The sequence below is a fragment of the Carassius carassius genome, chromosome 22 (assembly GCF_963082965.1).
Source record: "Carassius carassius chromosome 22, fCarCar2.1, whole genome shotgun sequence".
Lineage (NCBI taxonomy): Eukaryota > Metazoa > Chordata > Actinopteri > Cypriniformes > Cyprinidae > Carassius > Carassius carassius.
The window spans coordinates 5,001,018-5,025,798 of NC_081776.1; the positions used below are offsets into that span (position 1 = coordinate 5,001,018).

The 24,781-nt window shown below is 38.7% G+C and overlaps 2 protein-coding genes and 1 long non-coding RNA gene across 9 annotated transcripts in view; all 3 read left to right on the forward strand.

Moving 5' to 3' along the window:
- The window catches only part of LOC132098748 (ELKS/Rab6-interacting/CAST family member 1-like), a 201,058-nt gene extending 196,538 nt beyond the window's left edge, over positions 1-4,520 (forward strand). For all 6 annotated transcript variants that reach the window (XM_059504904.1, XM_059504905.1, XM_059504906.1 and 3 more), the window contains one exon: positions 2,217-4,520. In XM_059504904.1, coding sequence (XP_059360887.1) covers positions 2,217-2,354 — 138 coding nt within the window. In that variant the 3' untranslated portion in view covers positions 2,355-4,520. The remainder of the gene's footprint in view (positions 1-2,216) is intronic.
- Positions 4,521-4,602: 82 nt separating this feature from the next.
- On the forward strand, positions 4,603-8,060 carry LOC132098757 (uncharacterized). Its single transcript, XR_009422970.1, has 2 exons — positions 4,603-5,666; positions 5,711-8,060. It is a non-coding gene; the product is annotated as an uncharacterized LOC132098757 (long non-coding RNA).
- Positions 8,061-13,177: 5,117 nt separating this feature from the next.
- The window catches only part of LOC132098759 (protein Wnt-5b), a 79,590-nt gene continuing 67,986 nt past the window's right edge, over positions 13,178-24,781 (forward strand). Inside the window, exons 1-2 of one of the 2 annotated variants that reach the window (XM_059504925.1) lie at positions 13,178-13,580; positions 13,654-13,913. The gene's annotated coding sequence lies outside the window, so the exon portion shown is untranslated. Of the gene's footprint in view, positions 13,914-24,781 lie in introns of both variants that reach the window. The other variant, XM_059504924.1, reaches the window with a different exon arrangement.

The following is a 24,781-nucleotide window of genomic DNA, read 5'->3' on the forward strand; positions in this document are numbered from 1 at the left end:
ATCATTTGAAAGAAAATAAACTGTCTGCTGGCCACATTAGCATCTGCTTCCTGTGTGCCACAGTGTGTGCACACGTGTGTGTGTGTGTGTGTGTGTTGATTTGAGCATTAAAGATAACCACACCTGTGATTATCATTAGACAGAGGTGCTGTAAAATGTTAAATCCCTCTCTTTAGTTTAAGTTTCTTTTAATGAGTGGAAAAATAACCATTTCGGGCAAATTCCAAGCGTTGATTTTTATATAACGATTTAAAAAAGTGCTCGGTGAGGTGATTGGTTTTCAGTAGTGTTTTATGGGCTAGACAAGAGGGACAGAGAGAGACCCTCTTACTGAGGGTCCTCATGAGCTCACATGTCTGCACTCTGCGTCATCACCCCCATAGTTTCCCAATTTCTCAATCTTTGTTAGTTTGATTCGTTAGACTCCTCCTCTATGGGCTACTTAACAGTTCTCTGGACGCTTATTACCGTCAAGGTTTTAAGCACCTGAGGAGAGTGGAACCAGTGTGCTGGATGCTACATCACTGTATGTCAGTCTTGCTGAATTATATTAAAACATAAGCCAATGCGGGTGATTTTTGTGTTGTGGTGGGTAAACTCGCTTCAACTACCGGCCACTGTGGCGGGTAAATAAAAATTTCATACTGTTTCACCTTGCCGGTGGACAAAAAAAGTTAATTTCCATCCCTGGTGCGTGTACAACATGCAATAAAGTGTAATATCATCCAAAGCAGCTCCGTGGAAAAAGGCGGTGTAAACCGGGCTCGAAATGGCGGCGTTGTTCCCAGTACAGTGTTTGAAGCAGAAGTTAGTGCCGCTGGTGGAGTGATATATTTGTTGGTTATTTACAGTACGTTTTATAGCACACGCTCATTATATACAAGATTGCGTGAAGAGTTCAATTTGTTATCGTGCACAAGTTTCCACATACTGTCACGTCTTTGTCAAACCCCGGTAAGTTCATTCTCCTCCAGCATTCTGCAACATTTTAGATTATATGGACAGTTTGTGTTTATCTTATTACTTTTAACGGCATAATAAGCAAACTAACAAACAGTATTAACGATCACGTGTCTAATATGTCTGCTGTCCGGGGGATGCATTTTATTTCCAGTCTTCAAGTACTTTTTCAGAAGTTAGCTCTGTGGCTAGTAATTTATGTAGCAACAACATTGTATCGCTGCACATGTTTGACAGCTCTGGCGTGACGAGACGCGTATAAACAATGTATTAAAAATGCTGTACGTTCGTTTGTCAACGGCGTAAAAGTTTGCGAGCCGAGATTTTTTTTCAGTGGTACAATGTTGAACAGGGGACTTTTCCCCAAGTGTTCCCTCAACCACAAAAAAAAATAAAAGATACACACACAACAAAAATACACTTATGAATGCTTTCCTTTAGAATTAAATACAAGATTATTAATGCATATGAAAACTGTTTAGAATATCCCAAAAATGTTTCTGTGCATTAAAAAAGTTGAGTGCAGTGTATCATCCGGTTGGGCTACGGAGTTGAGAGAATTAGCTACTTCAGCAAGAGTCGGCTTTTTCAAAATCTAGTAAGCTAGATAGGCAGCATTCTTTAGCATTACTGAAAGAAAAAAAATGTCAATATTTTTATTGAGAATTGAGATTAAACTGCTTAAGTATTGTAGATCTTGTAGTATTAATTTTCACTTGCAGTTAAACATTGTCGGTTCAAAACAAGAAAGTGGCTGATAAAAACACTGAGTGTGGTAATTCTTTACAGTAAGGTTCCATTTGTTAACATTAGTTAACTACTGCATATTAGTTCAAATGAATTAACAATGAAAAATACCTGTAAAGCATTTATTGCTCTTAGTTAATATTCCAAACTAACTCTAAATAATCATAATAAAATAAATAAAAATAAAGAGAAATAAAATATGTTACAAAATGTTGGGATTGGGGTCTAAAAGTATCTTTCACCAAATGAGACTTTGTTGCATACATTGTATGATTCCACTTGAATTGTAAGAATTAAAATTTGATGCCATCTTTTAAAAAATCAACCACGCTTTACATTTTGTCTCCAGATCTCCATGCGGCAAAACATTTGTGGATAGTTATGTGCAGCCAATTTGGACATATGAGAAATAAAGTCATTATACTGTATATCAGATAGTGAACCTCAAATAATAGAATGATATAGGTTGATGTGTATGTCTAATATTTTGTTTCTCTCTGGTTCCTCAGCTGGAATCCGAGCTGGAGCAGTGTGAACGAGAGAGTGCCGAACTGCAGGAATACGCAAACTCCGTCCTGCAACAGATTGCTGATCACTGTCCGGACATCTTGGAGCAGGTGGTCAATGCTCTGGAGGAGTCCTGCTGACCGGACCAGAACATGGAGCCGAGCCCTGCCACCTCCTCCTCCTCCTCTTCTTGCTTCTCCTTCCCTTTCTTCTGTGTTTCACTTGATTTCACAGGATGCCAGCCCACAAACTATCTCACCCTCACCCACAAATCAAAGGACAGACACATACGGGAAAGACTGACAGCTCACAAGTCAAGTGCACGCTTGGATTGGCTTCTGGATGTGGGAATGGTGGGCTTTCCTTCTGCCATCCCCTACCACCACATTCATCTTCCCCGCACCTTCAGAATCCTGTTTACACTCACATAAACATGGGGAGGAAGAAACTGACAGGGGGAAATGGGCAGCATGGAAGCTTAGTATTATAAGACATGTTCACTCATTTAATTGTCGGTTTTGGAAACCCATCCTGCAGGAGGTGAAGTTCTCTCTGTGAGGGTCAGGAAATAGTCTCCTTATCTTGGTATACACTGTTGCCACAGATTTTAAAAGCTGCAGGATTTTGAAACCGTTTTGAAGCAATTTAGATTTTTTTTTCTAGATGCTTTGTTACTGACGTTAAATTATGGGTCATTCGCACAGGGCAAAACTCCTGCACTCTCGAACCATCTGGTTTCACTCAAAATTTGGTTAATGCTTCGGTTGTGCCAGCAGACAGTCCGTGTGGACTTAAACATACTTTTACTATTGAAGTCAGTAGCGGGTTTAGATTACTGCAACCCCCACCATCTGGGAATTTACTATTGACTCGGTTACTGGCCGATTTCCTTCTGAAGTCTCGTTCATAAACGTTACGAAACGGACAATATGGGTAATGTTATCCCGCATGCACCTGTCACCAGCTAAGGAAACCACAGACCTGGTTTGTGTCTGTTAAAGGTGAGAGGAAGAAAATTATTTGCCTTGGAAGTTGTAGGTTTATTGCTGCTAACATTTGTCTTTGCATATGGCAGGTTTGGATTGGTTATGTTTTTCTTTCTTCTCGTGGCCGGCTCTCTGATGCCGAGGGCGGTTAAAACAGAGGGAGTATTGCCGACACAGATGTTGTGGACACAGAAGTGCCTCATCATTAGAGAGCAGCTGCCACACATCACTGGAATAGGAAAATCAGCACCTATCACTCATTCCATACTTTGAAAACTATGTTGTCTGACACTGGGATGAAGACTGGCAGTAGTTTCTCAGTTTGCTCAATTTTCCAAAGCAAAGAGTTGGAGACTACAGAGTTTTTCGTAACGGATAAGGGCAAATAAGAGTATCTGTTTAGATAAACTCCCCTTTTATTCCACTCTCTCTTTTTAGGAACAACTTTTGCGGTTGCTTTGTGAGATATCATCAAGCTTTGATCACAAGAATCTTGCATGTACCATCATGCACCTCTCTTTCTCTTTGCTTGGCTTCATATCATCATCCTCAGAGCCGGGCATCCCTGTTAGCACAGCCGGCAGGTGTATCCTCTTTCACTTTATGGTTATATGGGTCTATATCCATTGCCATTAGGTGTCCGTTTCTGGACCGGCCTCAGAAGTGATAAGACACAACCTCATTCAACTTGTGATAAACCTGTTTGCCTCACAAGGCATATCTGCCATTGCTTTAAAGTCCAGAGTCGACTTCCCCTGTGGATGACACTGGGCGTAACCTGCCCTCTGCTCTTCTCTCTCTATATCTCCTCATCCCTCCCTCATCCATGCCTGTGTGTAGTTTATGGCTCTGACCTGCTGTGCTGTGTTAGTCATACTCCTCTCTGCACGATAAGTCAGACAGACAAGACAAACAGCACAAGATCACAGCGAATATAATCATCTCTCTCTCTCTCGCACGCTCCCATATCACGATATCACCTCTCCTCATGCCTATACACACTACTTATGAGGGAACCTGCCACGTGTTGTTGGGCTAGATGTTTGCTTCACCCAGATTTGACTGACCTCTGAGTTGTACTGCGAGTCGCTAATGTAGCAGCTGTAACTAGTACTAGAATATTGTCCTCTAGAGATTCATGTTTGTGTGTCTCTGTGAAAGATTTACTCTAAAAGAGGGTTTAAGTAGTTGGGTAAATCTCATAAAAACATGTCCTGGTCACATTGCGCCTAAAATAAGGAAGAAATAATAAAAAAAAAGATGTGTTGCATAAAAAGGAAGGAAGCCAAGTTGTACCATTTTCATAAAAAATCGAAGCAGATTTTCCCTCAGAATTAGAAGGCATATAAGTGAAGTTTTTTTTTTTAAAGCAAAATATAATTTTCTATTTCCCGTGTACTTAACCTATTTTGTGAGATTCACCCTAATGCATGTATAATTAAGTTAAGCTAATTGTGGCCATGTGTAGCCACTTTAACAAAATATTCCCACGCTTACATGGACAATACAATGAAAACGCCCGTTCGCGTGCCATTCTCACCCTTAGCACCACAGATCTTATTGCAGTCATATACAGTACGTTGCATATCTGTTAAGTGTTTTATGGTTTTATGCTCTTAATTACAGCTGATAGACTTCCTTATGAGGACATAAATGTGACTAGCAGCTCTGTTGGGTTTTTAAAATCAAACAGCTGATTGATGACACCTGTCCTGTTTTTCATCTCTGTCGCTTTCTTCCCATCTGCTATCTCATTCACGCACAAACACAGTTTTGGCCATCACCCGTGGGTCTCTGAAATATGGGGCTCAGTTATCTGCACCGTGGCTGAATCTCCCTGCTTAGACTAAACACAGAGCCCTCGCGCGCACACACACACACACACACATGCACTCACTATCACAGGCCCTCTCGCAATTTATGTCCTTCAGTACAGGAGCTGGCCTCTTACTGCCGCTCAGCACAGAACACTCTGGAGAATTCACTAAGAAAACAAAAAGAAGGAACGCTGTGATAACTGGGAGCAGATCAGAGAAAGAATGACCTGGCGCTTTGCAGAGGGTGTTATTGTGTGTTGAGTGAGTGTCTCTCTTGAGCTCTGGTATTTATGTGATTGCTAGTTATAGGCAGACCTAATCACACAGAAGAGTTTGGAAATTCCCTGCAAGCTTTGGATCACTCTGTATGTTCAGAGGCTCCCGATCTCAGTGATTCCTCCTTGTGTTTTTGAGGAATTAAGGAGAGATCTACACCAGCGCTCTCTGTTCAGCAGCTCATTACCAAAACAGTAGCACTTTGTATGAAGCCTGTATCTATCAAAGTATTTTGAATGAAAAATTAATTTGTATTCAATTGTACCGTGTAATACTTGCTCAGTCATGTAAACCCTTTAACGATTATAATGCATTATAAAACATAACATGAATTTGCTGTTCATGTGTTGTTTTTTAAGGGTGTAACCATTAGGTAAGTATTATAGTGTATTAAAACTAGTCATAGATTTTCATAAGAACATAAACTGATAATAATTTAAGTAATTATTAAGTAATTAGGAATACATTGTATAAGATAAATTAGGCCACTTTTTGATCTCAGTGTTAAAGAGTGGCCCAATTCTGTTTATATTCTGCATTATAACACGATATACCTGAATTCACTGTATATATAACCATATACAGGCTTTATAGAGGTGTTTTATGTTTATTTTTGTTTTAGTGATGGTGCATGGCTGCGTGTAGCATAAGCTGACTTTCCATACCTTTTGGCTTTTCACATCTACCTGGCTTGAAACTGCGTTCAGCCATGAGTGAGAATGAGCACGAGATATTGCTTCATTGTTCTAGTATGAACATTTTTCATCCTCATTAAACTCATTGAGGCATGTCTATGGAGGGAGAGAGAGAAAGAGCAAGCGTGGGGCGGCCAGGCTTCACATGGGCTGTAAGGACCCGACTGTATTTTCCAGTCGCTCATTTTGCTGTCCAGATTTTAAATCTGCCCTATAACATGAGACATTTATCATAGTATATACTTAAATACTTTTAAAAAATGGGTTGTTTCATGTTATATGTTATAATTCTTAGTGTTAATTGGTAGTATTGCCATCCAGACTTGTTACTAAAGACCTTGACGCAACTGTGAGAACACTGCCAGAGATGTCTAGTACAAACATGCATACACAGAAATCTATATTTATAAATGTTGATGGTTAGAACTAGATTAGTTGAACAATTTGCACAAGTGTCTGTGAAAGAGAATATATCCGTCTGCACAAAATGGCTGTCTGCTATTGAAAAAAGAATAAAACAAAAGAATGAACTAGTAACACTAACAGTTGTCTTGAAATTAAAATTAAAGAAAAAGCTAAGCCTTTCTAAGTTAACGAAGATTTTCAAAATTGTTTCCATGTGGTTGATTATGTGCTGTTGCTATCTTCTTTGCATCTCGTTTGATTTTGATTCCAACTCATCTTACACTTTTGGGACTGTTTGTTTTTGTTTTGCAGTCCTTGATAGTGTGCGTGACTGCAATCCTGAAAACTGCAGTGTGTTTTATATTACAAAACATGTATGTCTGTTCTTGGGGCAGGAGAAACATCCATGACTGTGTTTCGAGTGGACTGAAGGATGCCAAGACCTTTGCTTGAGAACTGTGATCCTAATAGCACTCTGGGTTGCTGGGAAGTCATTGTTATTTTAGATTAGCATCATTCGTGTGTTTGCAGGAGATAATAACCGTGTTGTGCTGACTGTTTTGGTCAGATGATCAGCATCACTCGACACGAAGCCTCATTTGTTGTTCGTAGTAATTTATTGCACGCATAAACACATTTAAAAACTTGATGGCATCCTAAGTAGATTGCCTATTATATTGTTTACTTATTAACTCATCTTGAATTGTCATTATTTACCCAAACGGTCCGTCAACACGTCCACATTTTTCATGCATTACTTCCCTCCACTTAGTTTGATGGACTGAGACTGTTTAAAGCATGAAACCACATAAAACATCCGCTGAAGGATTTGGCAAGTTTATGTCTGACTTTCCATTCTCCATCCGAGTGAATTCGGTGCCAAACGAAGCTAGTCTGCTTTAAAAAGTGCCACAAATAAAAACTTGCCTGTCGTTCATCAGCAACCAAAGCCAGGTCATGTGACCTTTTACTGTTTATAACATGTTTGTTTTATATTTAAACCTTTAAACCTTAATTGACACAATAAGAGGTCAAACCCAAACCAGGCCTGCTGTGCTTGGTTGGCTGCCGGAGTCCAGTTAGATGAAGCACCAGTTCAGACGCCTTTATCAAATGTGTATTAGAATCTTTTGAGTGTCTGAGTAGAATGAAGCAGCATTATTCAGGACCTAATCTTCATTTCGACTCAGAACTGTGGTGTATTTCTAGACTCTTATAAAAGTTCTGTCTGCCTACTTGTAGTTGGCACTCCTGTTTTTTCCTCTGGATTTTGTCCTAAGAGAGTGTCAGACCTCAGTGTCACCCCATCCTCATCATGCTTTCTTGGCTCCAGCAACCCTGCCTTCTGTCACAGTAAGGGTCTATCTTTTCTAATGATTCATGCTCTTTTTCTACGCAGTACACAGAAACACTGTCAAAAAGGATTCTCACCCTTTCCCCTTTAATTTAATGAGGAAAAATAAATGGAAAAATGTCTACTTTAACCCAAAGCTGTCATTTTTTTCTTCTTTTTTTTCTTTATTTTATTCTCATATTCACAAAAAAGACTGCCTTATGTATGTGTGGAAAAGATAAATGATTTCTGTAAAAAGAAAATGAAAAATAACAAAAAGGTTTATTGTATTCAGCTTTTGCCTTTGTATGTATATAAACTCATTCATTCAGTCCTTCGTGTTTGAGTGGTTTCTGTCAGTTATGATGCACTATTATTCTTTCAAATAATATGTACCATTCTTCTCTGTTACGAACTTGGTGAGCTCCCTACCTAGACTGCAAAAGATCAAATGTATGCTACATTCTAAGATAGTTTGTTTTAGTCAAAAAATAATGCAGAATCACATGTATCCTTTGTGGAAAAGATAATCCCAGGATGCCTTGCAAAAGCAAGATGGACTAACAGTTGAAAATTTACAATTTTGGCCAATATTTATGTATTTTTATGTTCATTTGAACCTTTGTGTCATTAGCTTAGCTTAGTTACATGCTAATGGCAAACCTTTTTTGGAATCATTCATGAGTCATATTTCTTGTGGCACATTTAGAGTGTTCCAAATGAGTCATATTATGATGTTCCATTTAAGTTAGGATGCTGCATTAGAAGGCAACGGCTTATGTAGACAGTAAAAAGCAGGGTAGCTCACTAGGTTTTGGATCAGAGCTACTGTGTCCCATAATTACTCGGTGAGAGAGTCCATAGGACTCATATCTGTGTAAGCTTTATTGTTGTGGTGACATCCTCAGTTTTCAGCAGGAGCCTTCCTTCCTCTTCTGTGTCACTCCACTCCAGATAGAAAGAAACCTGTTTGATACCAATGCCTCAACCCACAAAAATGGAACGCAGATGAGTTGTTGAGATGTCTTGGTTTCCTCCTCCAGCTTTTGGACAGACCCCCACAATGACTGGATTTATTGCCAATTACACATCACTACTTAGGCCACCCAGCTTGGTCCAGAAATCACCGGAGCTACATCCAGACTCATACTTTCAGAGTATGAACTATTCCGTGAAGAATTAACTTCTCAACAGTTAATGAAGTAAGAGGTACACTGCACAGGTCTGCAGTATAAACACACTCCCAGACATGCTACATTTATACTGCTATTGCATTTGCATACTGCGTAGTAGAGAGGTAAGTATTCTTACCAGGGTTGTGCCTTTCGGAAGTGAATTAAGAATGTGTTTAAATTCCAATTCTTTTTCAGAATTTGAATTAAGGAAGCAAAAAGGATGCAAAATTGCAATTTGAACTTAATGAAGAAAAAGCTCAGTTTAAAAGTCCTGAGGGAAAAAGCCTTTACATTTGAAGGTAGATGGATGGATGGATAGATAGATAGATTCCAATTGATGTTTCCATTTGTGTGGCCAATTCAAATTCACACTCAATGAGAATCTGTGCATCTCAGGAATGAGGGAGACCTGCCCTTCCTCAGCCTGGAAACATGGTGCTGCTACTCCTGCATAAGAAGACCAACCAATGATTGGCAACCATCTCTATCCCATTAAAGCCCTATATCCAAAAAAGAGTGGCCTGTAGAGCTCTCTTTCTGTTTAAAGTGTATGTATATATAGAAATACTTGTGCATATGTTTTTACAGAGAGGCGCAGAGGATAAGAGATCCGTGTGTGGGTGTGGAAACGATGTGGTTTTAGTCGTAGTGGCCAAAGGCACACTGATTGCAAAAAGCAAGGGAAAAGAGTGAAAAAAGAACAGCAAGCACCTAAAATAAATGCCTTGTCTATAGGATGGAGAGGCATGGAAAAACGCCTTTTTACACATCACTTGACTTCCTGAAGATCATAAAGAAAATAAGACCCGTCACTCACATGAATGTAGTGGATTGTCTGTGTTTTGAGGTGAGTTGCACTCAACATTTGTCCGTCCTATTTGGAAATGGCATTATCATAAGCAAAGTTTTCTTTAGTTCACACAGTTGCACTTACTGACTACACATAGGGAAAGGATATAAGAATGATATGTAACATGGAGAAAGAACTAGAGTACTGTTTACCTATGCAAAACTACAAGGCTAAGGTGTAGCTACACTTCATTTCTTCAGGACACACTGGTCCTAGAATATCAGAACATATTTGGAGAAATGTAGCATTACATCACTTGCTCACCAATGGATCCTCTGCAGTGAATAGGTGCCGTCAGAATGATCTAGTCCAAACAGCTGAAAAAAAACATCACAATAATCTACAAGATTAAAAACATCTTGATGTAATTGTTTCTTACAAACACAGCTTTTTGCGTCGCTAGATGCTAATCGATGAACTGGAGTTGTGTGGATTATTATGCTGTTTTTATCAGCTGTTTGGACTCTCATTCTGACAGCACCCATTCACTTGTGAGCAAGGGATGTGATGCAACATTTCTCCAAATTTGTTCAGATGAAAAAGCAAACTCATCTACATCTTGGATGGCACGAGAGTGAGTACACTTTCTTTTTCAGGTGAGCTATTCCTTTCAAGCAATTATGTCTTTTGTATCCAATTACTTAGAAAAGTAACAGCACACTTCTGCTCTTCAAATGCTCGATTTGAGGTGTCATTCATTTCTAGAGCACAAACTGTGCTGGATGAGTAACGCCTTTCAGTTTCTTTCTTAAGATTGACAGTATGTTGAAATTGTTAAAATCCCTAACCTTTAGTTTGAGCAATAGTTATAGCGATACTTGCCTTAGCAAGCAGAACTAATGATAGATTGAACAGAATGAAGAAAGACTGTTCTTTTCTGCTGACGCTAGTTTAAAAAAAATAAATAAATAAAATTACAGACAGACAAACCTGTGCTGGGATTTTACCTGTACTGTAAATCAGTGTCTAGAAGTGATCTTGCTGAAAATTAACAGGCTTGTTGAGAGTTAAACAACTAATTACAAGGCCATTATTAAGTGAGCACTCAAACACATGCACTGCAGTAGAAGGAACCAGACATGTCAGAGCTTGTCATGGCTCTTACAGGTTTCTAGAGGATGATCTTACCTGGAGCTTCAAACACAGACGTGGATGAAACAGCTGCTCAAAATAATGTCTTTCTGTCCCGATCGAACAGAGCAATGTCAAAATGCACTCTGGGAAACTGCTGAAATGACTTCATTTCAGTGAATAAGACAAGCTTGCACTCATGTTATATATAGGTAATTGATGGAGCAATTCTAAGAAGGGTTTTGGAACTTAGTCAGAGCCCGAGGACTGAAGCTGGGTTTGATTATGTACAGGAGTGAGTGGGTCCTGGGATGTTTGTCGGATAAAAGCTGCATTTCGAACACATCATGGTTTTAGCTTGTCTCTATCGTGGCCACTTTGACATGCTTACATTCTGCTTACATTTGATCTGCCATGGCAGACGTGAGGGAGAGGGTTCAAAGGCCTCGCATTCCCATGAAAGCCGCAGTGTCAGTCAGCTCGCCGTATCCACAGAGAGACGGGTTCCTTAACCCGTACGAAATGAAACTTTAGAAGGTCCCTTATAATACCTTCATCCCTCAATGTTGTTACAACAATTGGGATGGGAAAAGGGCTCAGCAGATTGAGATGTTATCGATACTTTTGTCAGAATCTTTCACACTCCGAAAGCTCCAGATGTCAGAGGTGGACACACAGCGGTAGATCAGGCCCATATGTGTGCCGTGACTCAGGAGTCGAGCGCCACAGAATGTGTGTTCTGGAGAAATGCAGCTGGGCCTTACCCGCCGGCCCCTCCACACTCGTTAAAGCAATATCTTCACATGTGGAAACCTGATATGGCTCTACTGCATGTTTGTTCTCCATTGTCATCTACCGTTCGTTCAGTCGCTCCATATGTGTGCGGGACTGTAGCTGCACCCCACCGGGGCCCAGAGCCAAAAGTATGATTGTCTTTTGTAGAGTCGCAGCAAACTCAGTGCAGCATAAAGGTTTTCTGAATCAAGTTACAGCGCCTTGTTATTCGAAACTGTGTTGTTAAATTAAACTCTTTTGTATTGCTTTTATATATATATAATAAAGTAGCATATGATTAAGTAATACTTAGCCTATATATTATTTCATTTTATGCAGTATGGGTTAATATATATGTGACATGCTATAATTCATCTTAAACTATTTTAAACAAATTCTATAGTACTTCTATAATTATATATAATAAAATCATTTTATTTATTTATTTATTTTGAAAAACAATAATCAACAAAAATATTTTAGGTTAAAAAATAATAATACTATTATACATCAAATTTTATTTATATATTTAATTGCAGCCTAAATTATAAAAAAATACAGTAAAGACAATATATATATATATATATATATATAATTATATATAAATAACTCTTTTCTATCTGAATATGTTTCATCAGCCATCATCCGAATCTTCAGTGTCACACAATCCTTCAGAAATCATTCTAATGTTTATAATAAGAAGAGTCATCATTAATAACTGAATACTAGTCATAATTGAGCCCAAAATCAGCATAATGATTTTGAAGGATCATGTGACACTGAAGACTGGAGTAATAGTGCTAAAATTCAGATTTGCCAAACAGGAATACGTTTTAAAATATATTTCAATAGAGTAATTCAATTCAATTCAAGTTTATTTGTATAGCGCTTTTTACAATACAAATCGTTACAAAGTAACTTTACAGAAAATTATGTTTCTACAATATTTAGTAATAGCTTATAAGTGGTGACTGTCAGTTTGTGCACGTATGACAGGATTTGTAGAAAAAATGTATACAAGTCGTAGTCAGCCAGATGATGAACATTATTAATATTATTAATAATTAATCATTATTATATGATGCAGTCACACTTGTAGCAATATTTGTTAGTTCTGTTATGCAATAGAGTAATGCAGTTATATTTTACAATGGCATTGTTTTTACTGCCTTTCTTTTCAAATAAATGTAACCTTGGTGTGGGTAAGAGACTTCTTTTAACAATATAGAGAGAAAAAGAAATCACAGGTGTGTGACAAGTTTTCTACACATATGTTTAAGTGTTTAATATAAAGTAAAACTTTACATAAGAAATATTTCAAATGAAGTTCTGATTAGGTTTCCAAAGTATACCCAGGCCTGCCACAATAAAGATAATCTCTCTTATAAAAACTAATTACTACAACTTTATTGGCTGACTAATAGGAGCAGTGGTTGAGACACTAGTCCAAGTGTTCGTCAAATGGGAACGCGCTGTTTGGAGGACTGCGGTTTCTCTCCCTCCCCTGTTCCGAATCCGAAGCTGGAGAGGTGGGGAGGGCAGGCCCATGAGTAGGCAATACACAAACTAGTCAAAACTCTAGTCTTCCACCCCACTGCCTGCGGACTGAAGCAGTCGCTAGAGTTTCTTCGTCGTCTGCTTTTAGTGCTTTCTGTAAGCAGCAGGGTTTTAGGTTAAAAGCCCGAGCAGCCTCTAGAAAGGAAAGAGGGGGAAAGTTTGAAAAGGTTTCCGTGTCTCCTGCGCAAAAAGAGGATTTAATGCCGAACTGAAGTTCTGAGCGCAAAAAGTTGTGAATGCATAAGCTCTGTGAGGTGGACTGATTGACTCCAGACTGCTTTGCTTACTAATTTCTCTAATAAGAAGGAAAAGGCTTTTGTCGCTCCTGTTGCGCACCGCACGCGCAGCGCGTTTGTTTGCGCTCTTGTCAAGTTATCGAATGTTTAATTGACACCTGTTGCGTGACGTCGTAATGCTCTGTAGCCCGGTAAGTGTATCAAAACTTTAAAAACTTGAACTCGAGTGATTTTCGGGGGACTTTTTTTATTCTTCTTCTTCAGTGGACAGCGCCGGACTGTTTTGGAGTATGTTCTTGAAGTGAATGAAACACAGAAAAGCACTGGAAACGCAAATGCCATGTTGAATTGATCGGAGTTGGAATTGTTTCATATTTACAGAAGTAACTCCTACTTTGTATGCGCTTCGAAAGAACATCACGTAGAGCAGAAGACCAAGTTCAGCTGTCAGGACTTCAGCTCTGGAACTTTGGAGGAACTTTTGGAGACCTGCACTGAAAGGATAGATCGAGATCTGCAAACGAGTAAGTTGTAGTTACTATCAAATCTTAAAGTTGTATTGTTTGGAAAGGATGCTTGTTGATTTTGCCTCAAGAGAAGTTGTACCTTCAGTTTTCATATACCCTATTCATCTCCAGGTTGCTATAAAAATATGTTTTTGCCCTAGGCATATGGAGAGCGGGTTGATTTGTAACACAATTATTTTTGAGCAATTAGAAATGAGCTACTGGAGTAAAATCTCTGTCATAAATGTCGACCACCTTCCTGAGGTGAAAGCACAAGTTATAGTAATCTTTGTTTAAATATAACGGCTTCACAAGACAAAACTATTTAGGGGTAAAACTGTATAATTTCTCGTCCGGTTTATCATTTGATTTGCGTTCATGTTGACTGATATTAAATGACAAACTTAGTATCGTCTGAATCAACAGGTTCTCTTGTTTAACATCCACACAAGCTTACTCTTCATTTTTTAGTTTTAAAACATAGAAATGTTGACCAAAAAGGGAGAGTTGTAACACTTTCCAATGTACTGGACCCACAAAGATTTCCCAAAAAAAAAAAAAAAAAAAAAAAAATGGGACAGTGTATATACGCGTTTGACACAGCGGTAAAACTGACTAATATTCACACAGTTATGTTTTATGAATTTTTACATTTGTTTCTACATGTCCACAGCAGTTTTACTCGCAAGATAAATGTTTCTCTTTGTTTACCTTTTGGATAAAAATTGCATGGGGGAGGAATGATATGAATTTAGTATTATTTCGAGCAATTTAATTATGTTTTCTGTTAGTGTTACAATCCTCTTTTGTAGACTTACAACCCCCCATATATTGTAGGATAAATTCTAGATTTATAAACTTCTTAAATAGCTATGTAACAGACAAATATAGAGATACTAGCCTATATAAAAGTCATAGCTAGATACACAGCGCGTTACAGACGTTAAAATGTGTTACGATATTCCCCCGAGCATTATTTAGGCCTACACACTTGGATTCTTTAGTAATTGTTGACAAAAAAGTATCCTGTTAATTTTTTTCAATAGTTCAAAGTTGGCTTGAGTTAAATGACTCACTCTTTTGAACAGTTAATTTTAGACTGGATCTGAATCACTTACCGGTCTTTGCTTTCAATGGACACATCTTTCAAACTGAGGGCAAATGTTTGAAATGATTTTATCTGGATCGTGCCGGAATTTTCTTGCATAAACACTTCATGTAATGTGCTGAAGCTGAAATAATGACTGACGCTTGCTGACTTTTTGTGCAGCTATTAAATAAGCCATCTGTAGTCTGTCAATGAAAAAGATTTGTCGGGCATTTGAAAAGCGCCAGGGTCCAAATTATGGGAGTGTAAGGAAGCCAGACTTGAACCTCGACGCCAGGATTTTAAAGTGTCTGTTCTTTTACGTAGAACTGATATTATGTGTGTGTGCTTTCAAACGCTTCAGTAACCTCAGAAATTAGATTACAAATTAGTCACGCTCGCGAACGGAAGTCATGTTCGCATTGAGGAGGTAACCATAGCAACAGTACGCTGCTCAGTAGGCCTACTGGATATCGACGAAACACAAGTATTGTCATTATTTATAATTTTATAATATATACATACACTCAACCATCGGTGTTTTGTGTAAAACGTCTGGCTTGTTTGCTAACTGGGCTATGGGCCTATAAAATCTGAGTTTTGCGAGAAATTAATTCAGTAATTTGGAAAGGCCATTTGCAAATGTATCTTTATCTCAGTTTTTCTGAGATTATTTTTTCCAGTTAAATATTTTGCATGCAAACTGTCCAAGGCATTTGCTTTGTTTGAAGACTATCAAGCAAGGACTGTGTAACAAAACAAAGGTGATTAAGTTTTCTTCTCTCTGTCAATTTGCTTTTACAACCATAATTTAAAACTTAATTTAAATCTTGGGGAATACAAACATCTGGGAGTTGCTGGGAGGAGATCGGATTTAATAGAAGATATCCTACAAAGAGGCTAAATTGTGTTATTTGAGGCTTAATGTGTCATAAATAGCAATCAGATACATTTCTGAGGTATTGTTAAGGGTCAACTAACTTTAGGCAAACTGTTCAGTGCTTCTGTTTTGTTTTATTATTATGGATATTTCTTGTTTTGCCCTCTCAGCGGTATTTGAGTTTCTGTGTGTTTGTGTAATGTAAAGCTATCTTTTCAGTGCCTCTGGAATGATAAGAAGATTCTTGTCTGCTCGGCCAAAATAGTTTCTAACCGCAAAAATATAAACAGGTGTCATTTAACCAAACACGTGAAGATTTCGTTGTACTCTGAGGCTTTCTTTTATCAGCTTGAACTGAGGAACAGACAGTGGGAAGCGATATCTCCTGTTGTGTGTATAAACGCTGGCTGCAGGTTTCATTCCCCTGTGTCGGCCATTTTAATCATGTGTTTGTGTTTTACCTTTTCTCCCTGCCAGAGACTGTATTTGTGCAGGTTTAATTGATATGCAGGCTTTGTGTTGAACGTATTGGCCAGATGTGCTTGTGTGTAAGTCCTTATCGGTACTTAACAGTAAAGTAAACCACATTCTCACACAAGTAACTTACTTTTTCCTTTAACAAGACTATTGGAGTTTATAACTGAGGTTAAGAGAGTCCTGTGCTTTAATCTGGCGTACCATTTCCTTTTGAAATCGTAATACTCCCTCTTTTTGAACAGGACAGTCTGGGTAAGAGCAAACAGGCATCCATGTTGCACTTGATTATTCCCATTTGTTCTGCACCAACGCAGTGATTTGAATTAGCATGAATATGAAAATGTGTTATCCATGGTGCAGTAAATATCTAGAGGATGTATAATGAAGTGTGTTTGTTAAGGTTTTCCTTTTGTTAGTTAGTTTTTAAAGAATTTGTGGCCGTTTTGTTTGATCACGCAGCCTGAAGCCTCGTTTTTGAATGGAAAGGGGGTCGGATATCTGATCTAGAGCTTGCTGTTTAGCTTTCAGATGTTTTTAGCCTCGTTCCTACCTCGTTCCTAGCCCAGGGTTTTCCCCTTTTCTCCTTTATATGCGTCTGTCTGTTTTTCTGTGGTATTTGGAATGTGACGGGGTTGGGATGATTAAGACATTGATTCATTTAATGAAATGTTTGAGTTCTGGGGTGGAATGAGAAGCTGCAGACACCAGTCATATTTCTGTGGCCAAAGCTCTGGGAAACCTCTCAAACGCTGATTCTGAGAGATAAAACCGTCAACAGCCCACCTGCACAAGCCAACCTGCCTCTTTTGCCTGAGCACACGCTACACACACACATACTAGATCCCCATATCGTCCATAGCACACACTATTTGGCTCTCTGTCTGTTTTTCTGTTTCTGTTTCACTTACCTTACTTTCTCTTGCTCTCAGGACAATGCATACACTCAATCACACTCCAAATGCATTATTTCCATCAAATTTGTAGGAAGCAAAAGTGATCTATGAGGTTGTTCTTTGATGTTCCTGATTATCATGATTCAGATGCGTCTCAAAAGTGTTATAATACTCCCCACTAGGCTTTGCGATCCACTGAGGGGTTGGGTCTCTGTCTTTTAAGTGCAAATAGTACCACCCCCTGCTCACAAGGCAAGCACTTGTCTTGTAAGTTTCTCTGTGAGTGATTTGGGGATTGATGAAAGTGCCCACAGCCTGGCCTGATGTTTCTGTCATTGATGTATGCAAAGAAAAAGATGGTGCAGTGATGTGTGGTCCCCAAGATCAGATGCAGTGGTGGAGCTAGTCTTTTGTGCTAGTGTTCATATATATATATATATATATATTTATTTATTTATTTTTATTTATTTATTTATATATATATATATTTATATATATACACGTATACTTAAAGTATATATATACTTTTATATATTTATTTATATTTTATGGCATTTTATATTTTTACGATTTTCTTTACACATTTTTGCGGATAATCTGTGTTATTCTGTGGAATTAATTTAAACATGGTAAAAATGTTAAATATAAAACACAAATAAGAGTACGTAAGTGGCGGAGGATATGTGAAATGCCAATTTTGCAAAGTTCATTCAGATTATAGGTCAGATGTCACATGAAGAGGAGCTTATGGGATGATCTTTTTCTCCCTCTCCCAGTCTTATAATGCAGCATAAACTAAAATCTTGACTTGCTGAGCAACTATTTTAACAGTTCTGCATTGCACTGCACTTATTTTACGCCAGAGATTATGGGCTCCTGACTGGAGCTGTTTTCTAGCTTGTAATCATGCTAGAGACAGTGTTATTTGTTCAGATGCTCACAAGAAGCTCCAACACCAGGTGTGCACTCTTTAAAACATGCCACTATTTCAACATCGCCTTGAGAATAGGAGCCTATGTTCATTGATTACAGAGATCCAGACCGTGAAATGCTCTTGTTTGGCCTCCTGCCTTTTACCCCTTGAAGGGCACAGCATATCGACATCATGTCTGAGAGAGAACGGGCCTGTCTGTCCATGTGTTTACCTTCATCACCTGTGCCACGTATTGTGACGTGCGTCAGCATCTATCGCTCACACACACACACATGCGTATTGATATCCTGTCCGGACACAGAGACAGTGATCAGCAGAAGTGCTGCTTGCATCTCAAACACATAATGAGTAATGCTGAAATTACAGTGCTGGGTTTGTTGATGGAGATTTAGCATGACGTCTATCTAGTGCTAAAGAATAGCTGTCATAAGCTGTGCCACGTTTGTCCTTAAGCTTGTTTATAGCTATAGCTACCTGCATAATGACACACTTTTGAATGGCACAGACATGTGAAGGTAACTCTATCGCCCCCTTGAGTTTACTGTAATGTTAAGAATGTACGACAAAACTTTGCTCTTGCATTCATGCTTGATTACTAGTACGGTATGTTTATGGCCTTGTAGTTTCTTCTTACTTTTTATGCGCAGTAAAGCTTGCTCTGACCTCATCTGCAAAACAGTGGCTATGGATGTTACCGACAAAATAAAACATTCATGATGTTTCTTCCGACCAGGATGTATTGTCAGTGCACCATGGCGTCGACCCAGTGTAAACACAGCTGTATGTAACACTTCTGGCCAGCTGTTAATTTGTGAGTGTGTGTTCACCTCTGGGTGTTACGAGAAGATTCCCTGTCGGCTATTTAGCAGGGATTCAGGGATATTCCCGCACATTAATCAGCTAAGCAAATGACTCTGTGCTTACTGTATGTTTAAGATTTAGAGTTATTCGGAACAGAGGATACATTTTTTATATATATAGACTGCTGTTGTGTATGTTTAACCACTTTAACACCTGTGGAGTCCTGCACTAGATTTCAAAGTGTTGTATTGGATAAAAACCATGCGTGTAAATTTCTTTCCCTCGCTGTTAGATAATGATGTGCAAAATTGGTTGTCCTGATGGTTAGTCTTCGAGTGTGGCCTGCGCAGCAGGGTTTCTGGAAGTTTTTGAAGGGTGCAAGAGTGGATGATGTACCTCTTTCTCCTGATTTTATGCCATAATTGTGCTCTGCTTTGGCTCTGAGCCTGGTTTAGCAATGTTTACAAAGTCTCTACTGTAAGCTGGATATTAGCAGACTACGTGTTTGCATGTTTGTATGCATGTTTGTGTATTCACATACATACAAGGATGTGCATCAGAGTGCTTGGAAGCACCAGAGGTGGATTGTGAAAACACTTTTATTTGCATAGTATTTCTGTCTTGTTTTCCAGTAAAAATATCTAAACTTTCTTAAATCAATAAATATTTACTTTATTTAAGAAACATTTATTTTTTGTCTTGTTTTCAGAGAAATTAATCTAAATTAAGTGAGGTTGATGTTTAAAGCGTTCCACTGTACCGCCCGCAGTACAGTCGTTGCCAAAAGTTTTGAGAATTACATAAATATTGGAAATTGGAAAAGTTGCTGCTTAAGTTTTTATAATAGCAATTTGCATATACTCCAGAATGTTATGAAGAGTGATCAGATGAATTGCATAGTCTTTCTTTGCCATGAAAATTAACTTAATCCCAAAAAAACCTTTCCACTGCATTTCATTGCTGTCATTAAAGGACCTGCTGAGATCATTTCAGTAATCGTCTTGTTAACTCAGGTGAGAATGTTGACGAGCACAAGGCTGGAGATCATTATGTCAGGCGGATTGGGTTAGAATGGCAGACTTGACATGTTAAAAGGAGGGTGATGCTTGAAATCATTGTTCTTCCATTGTTAACCATGGTGACCTGCAAAGAAACGCGTGCAGCCATCATTGCGTTGCATAAAAATGGCTTCACAGGCAAGGATATTGTGGCTACTAAGATTGCACCTAAATCAACAATTTATAGGATCATCAAGAACTTCAAGGAAAGAGGTTCAATTCTTGTAAAGAAGGCTTCAGGGCGTCCAAGAAAGTCCAGCAAGCGCCAGGATCGTCTCCTAAAGAGGATTCAGCTGCGGGATCGGAGTGCCACCAGTGCAGAGCTTGCTCAGGAATGGCATCAGGCAGGTGTGAGCGCATCTGCACGCACAGTGAGGCCAAGACTTTTAGAAGATGGCCTGGTGTCAAGAAGGGCAGCAAAGAAGCCACTTCTCTCCAAAAAAAACATCAGGGACAGATTGATCTTCTGCAGGAAGTATAGTGCCATGCCATGTCATGCCAACAGTAAAGCATCCTGACACCATTCATGTGTGGGTTGCTTCTCATCCAAGGGAGTGGGCTCACTCACAATTCTGCCCAAAAACACAGCCATGAATAAAGAATGGTACCAAAACACCCTCCAACAGCAACTTCTTCCAACAATCCAACAACAGTTTGGTGAAGAACAATGCATTTTCCAGCATGATGGAGCACCGTGCCATAAGGCAAAAGTGATAACTAAGTGGCTCGGGGACCAGAATGTTGAAATTTTGGGTCCATGGCCTGGAAACTCCCCAGATCTTAATCCCATTGAGAACTTGTGGTCAATCCTCAAGAGGCGGGTGGACAAACAAAAACCCACTAATTCTGACAAACTCCAAGAAGTGATTATGAAAGAATGGGTTGCTATCAGTCAGGATTTGGCCCAGAAGTTGATTGAGAGCATGCCCAGTCGAATTGCAGAGGTCCTGAAAAAGAAGGGCCAACACTGCAAATACTGACTCTTTGCATAAATGTCATGTAATTGTCGATAAAAGCCTTTGAAACGTATGAAGTGCTTGTAATTATATTTCAGTACATCACAGAAACAACTGAAACAAAGATCTAAAAGCAGTTTAGTAGCAAACTTTTTGAAAACTAATATTTATGTAATTCTCAAAACTTTTGGCCACGACTGTACACTGCATGTTTTTGAGGGATTACTTCATGACATACAACATCAGAAAAGCATGTTTCTTCGAGTATGCCTTTTTAAGGCATTTTAGATTTAAAACAAGAAAAATATTTTTTGCAGAGTAGCAATGATAATTGGTCATCATTTTAAATTTTGTGAATCTTTTTTTGCCATTTTGAATGGTAAATTGTTAAAAACAACTAGTTAGAGCTCAACATAATGGAACAGGGTCTTTGTATATATATTATTTACATTAATTTTATGAATAATCTTTATTATATATGCATTTATTTTAAATTCATTATATTTTTGTTTATAATTATATCTGTTATCATTATTGATTTTTTAAAATTATAATATTTTAAATATTTAAAGGATTTACAGATATGCCATCTTTTAACATTTTTCTGCTAATTTTAAAATTTAGATTGACCATTAGTATTGGGATGTTATGTATTTTCATTCTCATATGCAATTGTAAGCTTTGTTTTTGCATAAAACATTTAAAAAGTGTAATTTCGAAGGATTTTGATTGTGCAACAGAAAAGTTCACATTCATGCTTCAAGACACTGAAAAATTGTGCAGTACAATGCCATTGCTAATAGCTGATAGCTGAACTATTTTGATCTTCCCTTGGCGCTGTACTAGTTAAGCTAGTTAAGACGTCTGGTGGTGATACCAGCACACCAACATACCATGCTAGAGAGCAACATCAAAAACATGCTGGTCTTCTAAGCAGGGTATGATCAATCTGTCTACTTGTCTATACTAGTCTTGGATTAGGCATGCTTGCTCAAAAATGGAAAGATTTCCTTTCAATCACTATTGCCAGAGATCTGTAAAGCAAAGTTTTCATTGGCAGGGTTTCAAAACGCTTTATCTTATTAATGCTGTTGCATGAATGCATTGAGTAAGTCGCTTTTTATACTTAACTCATCATTTTCCGATGATTTAGGGCAAAACTAGAACACTAAGTTGGTTTACAGCCACACATAACTTGTAGATATATACCAAAAAAAAAATTCTCCTTGCACTATGACTTCAGGCTGCATTTCATCATATGCCATTGTTTCTGTGAAAACTTTGGGAGAGATTCAGGTGTATATGCATTCATGAATGTTGCAGTAGAGCAAATGAGTATTATTATGCCAAATGCAGTTGTCTTTTTTCTACAGCAATGTGTTGCAATCGGAGGATTCTGACAGGGCCAGCACTAAAGAGCTGCCAGGGGATTTGGGTGAGAGCGGGCGGTTCTGCTCTCCACATTTGAACACATTGAGTGAGGAATAGGGTTTATGGAGTGAGCTAAGGAGATTGCGAGGGCACTAGCAGAGCGCTGGTAATAGACTGGTATAATAGTTGTGTAAATCCTGCTTGAGCCTAGACACACACACACACACTCACATGTGGCCACGCTTTCTCTAAAACACTCTCATTTTCTCCTCTCACGTTTTCTTGTTCTTGCACCAATTGAAACACAATTTCCCCACAGTTTAGCTTCACACACATAAACTCGCTAGACAAGAGACTGACCTCGCTGCCCCGGCCCTCACAGCAGCCTTAATTGGTGTCATTAAGAGCTCTGAAAGCCGGGAGATAATTGGCCAGGCCCACTTGAGCAAACAGGACTTCAATGGAGTCATTTAAGAGCGTGATAGGGTGAGGGTCTGGGGAGTCCTGGGAAGAGGGCTGACAGCAAGAGAGGGGGAAATGGGGTGTTTGGGTTAAAAAAGGGTTTCTATTAAACAAGATTTTTGGGGCAAATGGTGGAAGTTCACTAATCTAGTGCTCTGACCTAGTAACACTTAAAAACAATGTGCTGTTATTGTTCTAAATTTGCCTGCTCTTAGATGTCTCTAAAAAATTGTTACTTTTATAGATTTGGAGGCATGACAAATACTAAATGGCATCTAAATGTTTAGATTAGTGTATTGTTTTCTTGTCAGTAGGGTTTCCTAAAGCAACTATCAGTATTAAGGCCCACTCACACCAATAACGATAATTATATCATTTTGTTTATTAAAAGCACTTGCTCCAGTAATTTCATCTGCTATTTTAAATGCGCAGTCTCTTTTTATTATTATTATTATTATTATTATTAGAGTTATAGCCTTTTTTTTTTTTTGGATAGGACAGTAAGTGGACAGGAAGAAAAAGTGGGAGAGAGCAAATGATTATTATTGGCTGTATTATTAGGTATTATACAGGTGATCAAATTTACGTGTTTTTGTTTTTTTTATTTTTGGTTTTGGCTAGATTTAGAACAATATTTGTGTGAATGCATTCAGTGGCAGTTTTCATTCAGTTTTATTGCAAAAAAAAAAAAGTACATTTTGTATCTTTACTTGTATTTAATTACTTAATGTTTACTTCTATTTTATATTTTATAGTGAAATTTAAAAACAATAGAACTTGTGGTTTTGTTTGCTAAAATTCAGAGCTATTGTGAAGAGAATAGAGAGAGCTGCATGTGTCATGGTGGGCTCTGTTGGGCATCAGGATATTAGGAGGGACGTGAAGCAGCAGCAGGTCTTTTTTTGTATTCATTTAAGACTGAGGTTTCCCACTCCACTGCCACAACATTGTGGCTTTTATTAGAGTCCCCTCACATACTCACAGCCAGATTCACACACTCGGGCAGTTCAGTTTTTTTGGGGGAAAAAAACCCAAATGCACCTTTCGTCAACTTCCCTTAACATGCTGATGTGTTTTTTCCTCCTACTTCTTCTTCTTCTTCTTCTTCTTCTTCTTCATGCTTTATTTTTGTTCCTTCTTAAAATTACACTTTTCTTTTAGCTTTTATGTGTCTTGCCATTTTCTGCTATCTAAAAACATCCCTATTAACTCTCTTTCTAAAGCCTAAAGCCTTTGCCTAAGGCAGATTTCACGACTGATTTCACCTCATTGTGAGCTAGTTTACAGAAACACGCAAACTTCAATGTGTTCAACTGGACAAATAGAATCTGGGGTACCATTAATCCGCTGTGCAGCATTTGGGAGCAATTTGGCATTTTGCATCATCACTTTCTCTCAGCTCTTACTACCTCTCCTCCACCACCTTTGTCAGATGATGAAAAGATGGATTCTAACCCACCATTAATGAGGATTAGCAGGGCAGGGAATGTCTGTCAGAGAGCCAAGCAGATCAAAGATGCTGCTCAGTGGACCATGAACTCCTCCAAACCCGTGATACCAAGAGTATGTGGTCTTTACACGAGCAAAACAAACAACCAAGCAGCAACACCCCCGGACAAAGCGCCGGGTGTCGGGGCTCGTCTCTAATGCTAGCGAGGCACATCTTTACCGTCTGACCCCAAATGACACAGCAGGGGCCCGCGTTGTGTGTCCCAGGCCGGATGGCTGTGTTGATCTATTGTAAATCACGCCTCTTTCAGCCGGCCAACTCAAACACGGCCCCGGTGAATGGGACTCATTGGACTGCTGGTGTGGTCCTCTGTTTATTTGCCTCCACTTTCACGGAGGCTCTTTTAAAGAACCATTCACTGTGCAGAGGCCTCGAGATGACATTTAAAGCAGACGTGGTGGAAGGGCCGTGGCGCACGAGGCACAACAGGTGTTGCGTTGTGCATCTTAGTGTGTAT